The sequence below is a fragment of the Hypanus sabinus genome, chromosome 20, assembly GCF_030144855.1.
Source record: "Hypanus sabinus isolate sHypSab1 chromosome 20, sHypSab1.hap1, whole genome shotgun sequence".
In the NCBI taxonomy this organism is placed as follows: Eukaryota; Metazoa; Chordata; class Chondrichthyes; order Myliobatiformes; family Dasyatidae; genus Hypanus; species Hypanus sabinus.
This window is the reverse complement of record NC_082725.1, coordinates 67,439,922-67,452,189: the sequence shown is the minus strand read 5'-3', so window position 1 is coordinate 67,452,189 and position 12,268 is coordinate 67,439,922. Positions and strand designations below refer to the sequence as shown.

At 41.1% G+C, this 12,268-nt stretch overlaps 1 protein-coding gene across 4 annotated transcripts in view; it reads right to left on the bottom strand.

Annotated features, from left to right (window-relative positions):
* The window catches only part of LOC132378613 (palmitoyltransferase ZDHHC3), a 110,488-nt gene that overhangs the window by 14,018 nt on the left and 84,202 nt on the right, over positions 1 to 12,268 (bottom strand). Inside the window, exon 8 of one of the 4 annotated variants that reach the window (XM_059945701.1) lies at positions 3,574 to 7,054. The exons of the other annotated variants lie outside the window; for them this stretch is intronic. Within the exon in view, the coding sequence (XP_059801684.1) occupies positions 6,896 to 7,054 (159 nt within the window). The 3' untranslated portion in view covers positions 3,574 to 6,895. Of the gene's footprint in view, positions 1 to 3,573; positions 7,055 to 12,268 lie in introns of those variants that run through there. 4 annotated transcript variants of the gene reach the window in all.

Sequence of the window (12,268 nt, the reverse complement as noted above, 5' to 3'; positions counted from 1 at the left end):
GATAAGAGTAAATGTGTATAGGAGATAGGAGTCTGAGACCAGAGGGCACAGCCTCTGAATACATCCTTTAGAACAGAGATGAAGTGAAATTTCTTTAGCTAGAGTAGGGGTTCCCAACCTGGGGTGCCCGTACCCCCAGGGGGTGCGAGATGGAATTTCAGGGGGTGCGACAAAGAGTGGCTTGTGTCCTTGAGTGATGAGTCACGAGTCATCACTCAGCCAGCTGCCAGTGTGCCTTGAGAAGTGATAGTAACGTTTGTCCCAAACACACTCCAGTCTCCCGCTGCCCGAGTCGAGAGAGACATTAACTCACTCCAGTCTCCCGCTGCCCGAGTCGAGAGAGACGTTAACTCACTCCAGTCTCCCGCTGCCCGAGTCGAGAGAGATGTAAACTCACTCCAGTCTCCCGCTTCCTGAGTCAGCGTTGAGGATTCTCATCAGTGTTACCTGGGAGTTACACCTCAGAGTTGAGGAGTCTCATCAATTTACTGTTTACAATTTTTTCTGAATAAATTAGAATCTAATTGGTCAATTTATATTTGCATTTTATGCACTGAGTTAAAAGCTTATTTTTTTAAGTTCAATTTGTTCACCCACAGTATTGTATGTGGTTCAATAATTAGAAATTAGACTTTTTCATCTTCAAATGTGATATTACTTTTGTAGGGGGTGCGAACATTAATCAAACATTTCCTAGGCGTGTGGGGCATAGAAAAGGTTGGGAACCACTGAGCTAGAGGATCATTAATCTGGAATTCATTGCAACAGAGGGCCGTGGAGGCCAAGACATTGGGTGTATTTAAAACAGAGATTGGTAGCTTTTTAATTGGTAAGGGCAAAGGTTACAGGGAGAAGGCAGGAAAATGGGGTTGAGGGGAATAAAAACAAGCCATGATGGAATGGCAGAGCAGATTCTATAGGCTAAATGGCCTAATTCTGCTGCTGTGTCTTATGGCCTTATGGAGAGAGGAATCCGTGACAAAATAGATTAGTGCTGATTAACCGGATAAGTATTTTTCCCCATCAGTAGTCCCCAGAGATTGTGCCTGGCTTCTAAAGATCCAAATGGTTTAAGTCTGAACCATCAGAGAGGCAGCATCATGAAACATCTTAGGTCTCATATAGAGTATATTCCCAGATATGAAATCCAAATCCGGTGTACTACCCAGGCTAGGACTAGATGCGGGAAAGATACTTATACAGAAGAGCCTGGAAGATTAATTCTGTGATCACCCTCAGCTGTAGGAAGCAGTGAACTCGCATGTTAAATGTCACCCCAATTTAAAACATCATTCAACATGCCAAACTGTAATCTTACCCTCCGGAGGTTCTTCATTTCAAGGAAGCTTTCTTTCCATTCAAACTGGATTCTGAGGCGACCTATGAGAAGGCTAACGAAGGGTGGCAGAGCACTCCTGACAGTAACGTTCTTGATGCAGCAGATCCACCCTGCACTTTGCACAGCCACAGGTCAGGTTCCCCCAGGACTCAGTCAAGGGTCTCCCCCCCCCCCCATGGGGGCACTGAATTATTTCCTTATGCTCATCGGAATCTCCTACCATCAGAGCTCAGAACAAAGTACATACTTAACGAGAAAAGTGTAATATATATAAATAATGTGCTCTGTCCATCAGAGCTAAGAATTTAACTGGGTCTTCAATTTTGGGCACGTTGACCATAGAGAGAGAGGAGACACTGTTGTGGTTCAGTTAGTATATTTGGAAGATTTGCTTGAGACTGTTATTGATACATTGCCAGCGCTTCAGATAGTTCATATTTCAGAAGTCTAGGAGACAAGAATCATCACTGCCTGTTGACCTTAAGTATAGTGCAAAATTTGACACTTTTAGGGAAACACTATAAGTTGATAAACAGGCCCTTCAGCCACCATGTCCATGCTATCCATCATACCCATCCACCAGTACTCTGCACCAGTAGCCTAACAATTCAAGTGCTATCTACATTTCTTAAATTGCACGAGGGTTCCTCTCTCCATCCTACAACTAGTGTCATTCAGCCAGTGTCTTCCAAAACCTAAACAAAATAATCCCCCAGATTCCTTCTAAACCTCTTATCCCTCACCTTCAACCCATTCCTTCTGGTTTTAGATACCTCAGTTACGGGGAAACTTGCCACTATCTACACCATCCACCTCACTCCTCAGCCTTCTCCACTGCAAGGAATACAAGCTGAAATACACCTATCCCAGGCAATTTTATGGTAAATCACCTTCATGATCCAAGTCTATTCCGAGCAAACTTCATCACTGAAGTCTGCCTTCAGTAGGAGCTGGCTTGCAAGATACATGTCTATACACGCTACACAGTTAAAAGAAATAATGATACAATAATTTTTGAGCAATAGTGTAATACAGATAGCAAACCAACATTTGGTGGTGTTACTGATAGCCTGATGGAAAGGCTAAAATCATAGCAGCTTTTAAGAGGTATCTTGACAGATACTTGAACTGGCAAGAAATGGAGGAATATAAACCATGTGTAGGCAGATGGGATTAGTTTAAATTATTTCATGGTCAACACAGACAAGGTGGGCCAATGAGCCTACTCCTGTGATGATTGAGACTTTTATCAGAGGGCACTGTTGTACAGCAGGGAGAACTCTTCTGCATAATTTTAAGTGTCTGTTTCTATGAATAAGTGTAAGGCCCCAATCTTACTCAATTCAGTGAATTTGTTGATGGTTGTTTGAGCTCTGCTTCCCTGCATGTATACTGTGCATCTCAATGACAGCAGAGAGGATGGAACCTTGTCTCTAGACTGGTTAAATAGGTTCCAACTTGTCCTATTGATTCGCTCAACTCCAGTGGAATCTGGTGTGATGTGCCAAGAAAGTGACCCAGTTTTCCTGCATGAAGTTGTGGACCCTTTGCTTATAAACATGATTGCTATCACAGACCAGATGCAAGAGGCCAAATTTCAGAAGGGCACCCTCTGGCTCTTGGGACTAATAGATTCAAAGTCTTCTATAAGGCTTGAGGCAGCCTTACATAGATTTCCTACAGTTCCCTTGGAGGAGATATACAAAGATTGCATCCACTGTGCCTTCGAATGGAGGAATTCCATACTGCTGTTCCATCACTGGGAGCTGAAGGTGAGGAGTTCCTTAGAACACCTACAAGTCAGCAAAATTACAGAGCTCTAATATGACAAGATCTCTCCCCGACCATTCAAAGTCAAATGAGCACGAACAATTCAAGAAGCACTGGCATATAGCTAGAGGTTGGCTGCACAAAACCCAATTCAAACTTTAATGCAATACAAATACCCTTTTGAAGAACAATCCATTTCTATTGCACTCTCCCTGTCACACTCTGATCATGATCCTTTTTGAGCAGGTTGAGTTCAAGTACTAATATAGATCAAGTACTTTCAAATGGAATCACCCCAAATTTCAGATAATCAATCCTCAAAAATTCACCCAGAAATCCAGATATTTTCTTAGTCAAAGACATATCTGCTTCAATATTAAAACATTAAGAATAAGCAAAGCATCACTGACCTTTAAGTCTAGCTGGTAGTCAATTCAATATTTAAATGCAAACACTGCACAGAATCTTTGTAAAATTTTTATTTGATTATTTTCACACAGTACTCAGATTGCATCCAAAGTCAATGTTTAAGACAAACATAAAACAGAATTTTTCCAAATCCCAGGTTAAATATGCATATTTAAAATGTACTTCAGAGTTGGCCCCAGCATACACAGGACACATGGTTACCAGATATAATGATATTTTTGGCAAAGTTGTAATCTAAACAGAAAACCAAAAACCAACAATTTATATCTTCTAGCCTAATGTGAACTATTCTGTGGACTACAGAATGTTACCTTTCCAGACTCCAGCATTGCAAAAAGTGTTTCACATCTGACAATTTAAGCCTATCTTTCTAAATACATTTTTAGAGCCTATGAACCACATTATAAACCCATTTCTAGAATTCCAAAACTAAGACAACTTGAGTTTCTTAAAAATGTCTTTCTCCTTTAAAAACAACTGCCAATCTTTGCTAGACACAGATTATCTTGCATTTGTACAAAACTAAATTTATCCATTACCCACTAAAACAAATGAGTTTTCCTTTCATCCTTAAGAATATTTTCACCTTGTTTGACCTCTCCAAAAGATATTCATACACTGCATAACAGTTGCCTTGGCACAGCTCCCCTTTCTGCCTCAGTACATCCCAAAGGATACTACCACGTTAACACACGGCCCTCCCCTTCCTGCTTCAGTACATCCCAAAGGATACTACCACGTTAACACATGGCCCTCCCCTTTCTGCCTCAGTACATCCCAAAGGATACTACCACGTTAACACATGGCCCTCCCCTTCCTGCTTCAGTACATCCCAAAGGATACTACCACGGTAACACACGGCCCTCCCCTTTCTGCCTCAGTACATCCCAAAGGATACTACCACGTTAACACATGGCCCTCCCCTTTCTGCCTCAGTACATCCCAAAGGATACTACCACGTTAACACATGGCCCTCCCCTTTCTGCCTCAGTACATCCCAAAGGATACTACCACGTTAACACATGGCCCTCCCCTTCCTGCTTCAGTACATCCCAAAGGATACTACCACGGTAACACACGGCCCTCCCCTTTCTGCCTCAGTACATCCCAAAGGATACTACCACGTTAACAGATGGCCCTCCCCTTTCTGCCTCAGTACATCCCAAAGGATACTACCACGTTAACACATGGCCCTCCCCTTCCTGCTTCAGTACATCCCAAAGGGTACTACCACACAAACTGCACCCTATCCAGTGTTCATCAAGGGCATTCAGAGCACAACTTTACCCTTTCCCATCAAGCACCAAAAGCAAAACCTTGTGCAACCACTGACACTCTGGCTGACGTTAAATAACTCACCAAATAGAAGATACCGCTGGTCGCTCTGGCTCAGTACTAAGCTTTGCAAAGAGATTCAGGCCCTGCCACTATCAAACCCATTGCTAAGGAGCAAATTTGAGATATTCAATGTTCTCCTTCATTCCTCGGTTTTACTTCCCTTATGCCTTGACAACTATCAATTTAACTTTCAACGATTTATGAATGTAAAGAATAAAACATTGAAAATGACTCAGAAGTATTTCAGCAAAAGGTAGTTTTCATTCTCCACCACATAAGCCTGCTCCCTCAATACCAGCCCATCGAGTCTCAGAGGAGAGAACATAGCTGACAGCTGGAACTATCTGTAGCAAAGTGAACCCCCAACCCCAAGATGAAGATTTGGAAATCACCTCACCAACTTCCCTTACCCTGAAACCAAAACTTATTTCTTAGTCTGAAAACACACCAAAGACAGACTATGCCACTTGAACAACTCCTGTGGAAAACAGTGGGTGTTGACTGACAGTAAATTTTCACACACTGACAGTGGCAGACCATTCATGGTAATAAGGGGATCAAGACCAAGATGGGTCAAGATTAAGCTGCATGGTGGAAGAAGGTTAAAGTAGAACAGCCTATTGCAGGATAACACAGGAGTCTGAACACAATAGAAGGCCATTTAAACAGAAATACAACAATTCAAACCTTTTAAAATCTTGATGTTATGAAGTTCAGGAACAGAACATTTATTTTCCTGCAGTATTTGGAAGACAGCAATTACCTCTTGAAACTTACAGCAAATCAAATTGAGCACCCCATGAAGGGTCGGTAGAGCTGTTAACAAGAAGAATTCCGATAGCATTTTCTTGGCTATGCTCAGTAACAGAATAGTCAACAGGTCAGATAAAACAAGTTCACAATTATTTGTAATACTAAGATAAAAAAGTAATGCACTAACAATCTGATATTTGTGGCCATGTGATACAGCTTTGGCACTTAACAGGTGGCCGCTTGTTACAATTCATTGTCACCATCACAAACTGTTATTGTCAAAATATTAAATCAACTTTAATACAGTGTGGAATAGGCCCTTTCAGCCCTTGGAGCCATGCCACCCAGCAAACCCGATTTAATCCGAGCCTAACCACAGGATAATTTACAGTGACCAATTAACTTACCAACTGATAAGTCTTTGAACTGTGAGAAGAAAGTGGACCACGTGGAAAAAGTGCACATGGTCACAGGGAGAATGTACAAACGTTTTACAGGCAGAGACAGGAATCGACCCTGATCGCTGGTGCTGTAAAGCATTGTGTTGCCTCAGACCAGTGAGCATTTCCAACTCCAACAACTTCTGATTTTAGGTTTCAGCACTGACAAGCTTTGATCAACAACTTTGCTTAACAAGGACTCTGCTCCTTTAGCGTTACATTGTTCACACAAAGCCAGAAGGCAGTCTCCCCTCCACTATGGATCACTAGTAGCAAGAAGAATCCAGACTGGACAAACAGCTCAGTTTCTCAAAGGCTCTGATATGAAATCCATATTGGTAAATAATGGGGCATCTCTTATCATGACCTGGGGTAAGCTCAGCAGTATTCAATAAGTACTTGCTGAAGAAAGATCAATTCAGACTTGATCAACTCTAACACACCCAAAGGATATAAATCAATAAGGTGGCAAGTCCCAGAAATATCCTAGTATGACAAGTCCTTGAAATTTCAGAATCCTTAGAACTTTTATTTCACTTGAATTAATTATTCTTTATTTTGATAGCTACATCTACAGTCATCAGAAACTTGCTCTACATTATCCTTGCAGTACAAAATAGGTGAGATGGTTTGGGACTGATCTATTGTTTCACTGAACAGAGAAGACTCCAGAACATTATTCATCATTCAAGCATTCCTAAAATGTTAAGCCACCAGAAAGGACACAATATTGTGGATAACTTATCAAGTAAGTTACAATAGGTATTTTTTTTAAAAAGTTTCTTTTAAATAACCAGTTTGAATTGGATTGCTGGCTTAGGATGACTCAGACCACATATTGGTAGGGATCTACCTTCCCTTGATCAGGAGTTGCAAATGGACTTAGCCATTCTATTGAAAATGGATGACCGAACACTGCTTTCATATTCATCCATTTTGTTTTTTTAGCCCATCTTCTCTCTTCCTTTTTCAACTGCTCTATTCCCTGGAAACAGAAATAGAACAGCTTCAATCAAGCAGGTCAAAGTTAGAGAGGAGGACTCACTTGTACCCCATTTCAAAGAACATCATGCACAGAATCAGATTACTGATATTTTGTTTTACCATTGGATTAGGCTTTCAATTTAAACAAGTAGTTAAGGTAACAATTTTCTCCATTTTCAGAGTGCTGTGGCAAACATCTCTTCAGAAGCTGCTCACTTCAGCTCACCCATTCAGAGGACGTGCTTCTAGAAGCCTGCTGAGAATTGGATGCTCAGCACAGAAAGGGGCAACTAAAGCTTGTTCTACCACGAAACAGTACAGCAGGGTACTGAGATGCTATGCCATCAATCCAACCATTGATTCAAATTTTAGCTCTAAAGCATTATCACCACATAGCATGGAAACAGGTCCTTAGGTTGAGTTCACACTGACTCATTTATATTATTAGACACTATTATGCATCTTTTTATTTTCCCCATGCTAATGAATAGTTGTATGAAAAACCGAAAAATGCAGAAGACCAGAAAGAAAATCAGCCATCCATAGCCTAACATGATCCAATCAAAACAGCTAGGATTTGTGGTCATCCCATTAGCAATTTGGAAGGAAACTGGCAATTGCATAACCAATAGACATAGACCTTGTATTTCTAAACACAAGAGTTTCTGCAGATGCTGGAAATCCAGAGCAACGCATGTAAAATGGAGGAACTCAATAGGACAGACAGTAGTTTTGGAGAGAAATAAACAATTTATGTTTCAGACTGAGACCTTTCATCCTGAGTTCCTCAAACATTTTTTATGTTGAACTTGTAGTTATACAGATTTACCCAAGTCAACTTATCTTTATAGCAATTTTAATGCAGGAAAATTATGTTACAGCTGCGTCCCAGCTTCAATCCTGATCTGACATGCAGTGTGGAGTTTGCACATTCTCCTTGTGATTCCTCCCACATCCCAAAGATGCGTAGATTGCTTGGTTAATTGGCCATTGCAAATTATCCTAGTGCATAGTTAAGTGGTAGTAGCTGGGAGTTAATGAGAATGTGGGGCAATAAAAAAAGGATTAATATAGGCTTGGAGTGAATAGGTGGCTGATGGTTGGTGGGTGAGTCATAACTGTACAGAACAAACACCACAGCCACGCTGATCTCTTTACCCATTTATAACAAGCCCACTTGACCATATTAGGACATATATCTTGCTGATTTAAGTGCCTGTATAAATGTCTCTTAAACATAGCAATTGTATCTGAATCCACCACCTCTGTAGCACACTCCACTTGTGTAAAAAAAAACTCCTAGTTAATACCTTTCAGATTCCCTTTTGTTTTTGAACGGGGGGGGGGGGGGAAGAATCTAATTATCTATCCTATATTTGCCTCCTAATGTTATATTCTAGCAGATCACCCCTCAAACTCCTTTACCTCAGGGAAAAGATGTCCAGCTTATCCAATCTCTCCCCATAATTGAAGTCTTCCAATCTAGACAACAACCTGGCCAATCTCCTGTGCACCTTCTTTGGCACAAACACATCTAGAATGACACACAATACTCTTGAATGTGACCCAACTTAGACTTTGTAAAATTGCAACATGACATTGAAACTCTTATGTTCTACTCTATGTCTTGACCTGTGAAGGCAAGCATGTCATTGCTTTTAGGAAATAATAGACTTGGTTCCCTAGGTGTCTCTGGTCATCACCATTCCTTTGGTCCATTTACTGTATGCATCCTAATCTTACTTGCTTTTTCAAAACCTTGCACAATTTGGAGTTAAATTCATATATCAGTACCTCACCCAACTTTCTAACTGGTCTAAATCCATCTGTGCCCTTAGACAACCTTCCTTGCTATTCACAACACCACAACAAAATGTGTGTCATTCTCAAACTTACTAATCATTACTACATTCACATCCAAGTCATTAACATACTTCAGAAACAGTGAAAGACCCTATAATGACCAGAGATACACCACTGGTCATGGACTTCCAATCACCACTACCATCTGCTTCTTTCTAAAAAGCCAGTTTTGAATCTAATTATCCAGCTCATTTTGAATCCCATGTACCTTCTGGAGCAGCCTACCGTGTGGGACTTTGTCAAATGCCTCACTAAAGTATATCTACCACTTTGCCTTCACCACTTTTTAGTTACTTCCTTTACAAACTCAAATTGGTGAAAGAGAATTTCCTCCGCACAAAGTCCTGCTGATAATGCGCTGCCTTTCCAAATGTCCATAAACTCCACCCTCAGAACTTCCCTCCCACTGATTTGAAGTTCACCTGGTTGATCCCGGCTGCCTTTCTTAGATAAAGGAACAATATTAACTATTCTCCAGTCTTTTGGTAGATGTTGGATAGGATCCAGATTGTTTTAAATGTGTTTTTCCTTGTTAGTTTTAGCTTTCTGAACACTTGCTTATGAGTTTGTATAATCAGCTGCTTGTAAACTTGTAGTAATGTTTTATACTCTTGCAGTTTTTTGTCCTCAAAACCTAAATGTGACTCCGTCAGTACCTGTTCACAGGCTTCTCATCTAAACTGATTCAGTATAAAAGAAAAGCATACGATCCAGTTTATTACCTCTTTTCTTGTCTTGTGCTTGACCTATACTATAATGAACATCTAAACACAGACTGACACCTCATTCTTGACTTCCAAGGAACCTTCTTGAGAACACCATTTCCAAATGTAACATACCTCATCTATGGCTAACAAAGCTGAAAAAACCTTGATCAGACCTTCAGCAGCCCATCTCTTGTTTTTCAAAACAATCAGGAACAAATGTCATCTAGTCTTTGGGATTTATCCACCTTTATTCCTTCCAAAACATCCAACACTTTCACTTCCTTAATACTAATGTACTTCAGACTATCAATATAGACCAAAAAGTACTCACTTGCAAACTCACACCCCCTAAACCAACACACGGATTACTCTTTTGGCCCTTAAGGGAACCCACTCTCTCCCTGGCTACCCTCTTGCTCCTAATAAGCCTATAGAATGCCTTGGGATTCTCCTTGAACTTGTCTATAAGGGAAATTTCATTGTTCCTTATGTTCCCCTAATTTTTTTCTGAAGTACTCTTCTATATCCTCTAATAAGAAAAAAAATAACAAAGCCAAAATAAGTTAAGTCAGACCAGACATGTTCTAACTGAAGATTTTAAAGGAGAGACACAGGTTTAGGAAGAAAATTACAGACTTTAGAGCATGGCAGTAGGGGAAAGGCACCACAACGGTGGGGGGCAGCAATACAGTGGAATATTTAAATACAGGAACAGGCATTTTACCCGGGTTTGATAGATAAAGTAAAAGTGATGCTGAGCTTGGAGGAAAGGGGTACATGGGCAATGGAGAGTGGGCTCAGTGATTACTGAATTCTGCTGTTGTTCCCACTGCTGACTCACGACTGTACTGCCAGATTCAGCTCAACACATTAAGTTCACTGATGATACAACACTGGCTGGTTACACCAACAACAATGAGCTGGCAAACAGAGAGGAGGTAGAGGGGCTTATCAAATGGTGTGAGAACAACCACCTGAGTCTCAATGTGGACAAGACAAAAGAGATGATTGTGGACTTCAGGAAGGCACAAGTCAATCACTCTCCATTGCACATTAATGGCTCTGCCATGGAGAGAATGAAGAGCACAAAGTTCCTAGGTGTGCATATAATGATCGATCTAACCTGGACCCGCAACTCCTCACTAGTCAAGAAAGAACAGCAGCACCTACACTTTCTGAGGAGACTGAGGTGTGCAAGACTCCCTGCCCCCATTCTAACAACTTTCTACAGGAGCACCTTCGAGGGTCAGCTTGTGTGGCACATGAGCTGCAAGGCATCCGAGCACAAGACCCTGCAGAGGACACTGTGGCCTCCCACCCCCTACTGGAAGTCTTGCAGATGAAGGTCCCCAAGCATTGTTGAGGATCCTTACCACATATCCCACAATCTCTTTAAACCACTATTGTCAGAAAGGAGGTATGGAATCATCAGGAGTAGGGTTGCCAGGCTGTGTAACAGTTTCTTCCTTCAGGCTGTGAAACTAATCAATGCCCTTCTACCACTGACTTCTCATCACTGGGACAGTGAGCTGTCTACCGTTTACTTGTGCCGTGCTTTACTACATGCTTTCAGAATTCTATTTATTAGTTTAATTATAGTGTAATCCTCCTGTTTATGTGCCGTTGATGCACTGTAGTCTGGAGGAATGTCATTTCATTTGGTTGTCTGTATATATGTACAGTTAGATGACAATAAACTTGACTTGAAGTGTGTTTGTATTTGAGGGAGTTTGAGTGAGGGTAATGACAGATTTGAAAAGAGAAGGATGGATGCCAACTAACAAGATAGCCAGTGAAATAATGTGAATAGGATGAAGATGGTAGGAAGTGGGTTTCATGGACAAAATGAGATTAGACAATGTGTTGGGAGGCATGTGTTAGATAGAAATGATGAGAAATTGGTTTGTGCTGGATGAAGAAATTGTAAGAGGGCTTACGATCGAGGATTCACATACAGAAGATTGTTCTTGTATTTCAGCAAAGCCGAGAGCAGTGAGCAAGTCTGACATTGAACATCAGTACCTGATTGCTTAGATAGAAGCAACAACGAATGGCCAAAACAATTAATTTAATGGGAACTGTAAGACAGGGACAACCAAGGAGGGACAGAGGAAGTTAGGCAAAGACAAAAAATGCGAAGGGGAGAAATTATTGCACCCCTACTGATGGTCTTTGTGTCCTCAAGGGCCACAGGAGCAGTACCAGATGATGGGAGGTGGCAAATGCTACTCCTTTATTCAAAAAATGGAGTAGGGATAACCCTGGTAATTATAGACCAGCGAGTCTTAATTCAGCGGTGGGAAAATTATTGGAGAAGATTCTTAGACACAGGAGTTAAGAGCATTTGGAGAAACATGATCTGATTAGGGATAGTCAGCAACAGTAAGGGGTAGGTCATGCCTTATGAGTCTGATTGAATTCTTTGAGGATGGGACAAAACACATTTATGAAGGCAGAGCAGTGGATGTGGTGCATTTGTAATTTAATAAGGCGTCTGAAAAGATGCCCCATGGTAGGCCCCATTCAGAAAGTCAGGAGACATAGTTTCCAGGGAAAACTGGCAGTGTGCATCTATGATCTACCTTGGTTTGTCCTTCCAAAGTGCAGTACCTTGCTCTTGTCTATATTAAACTCCATCTGCCATT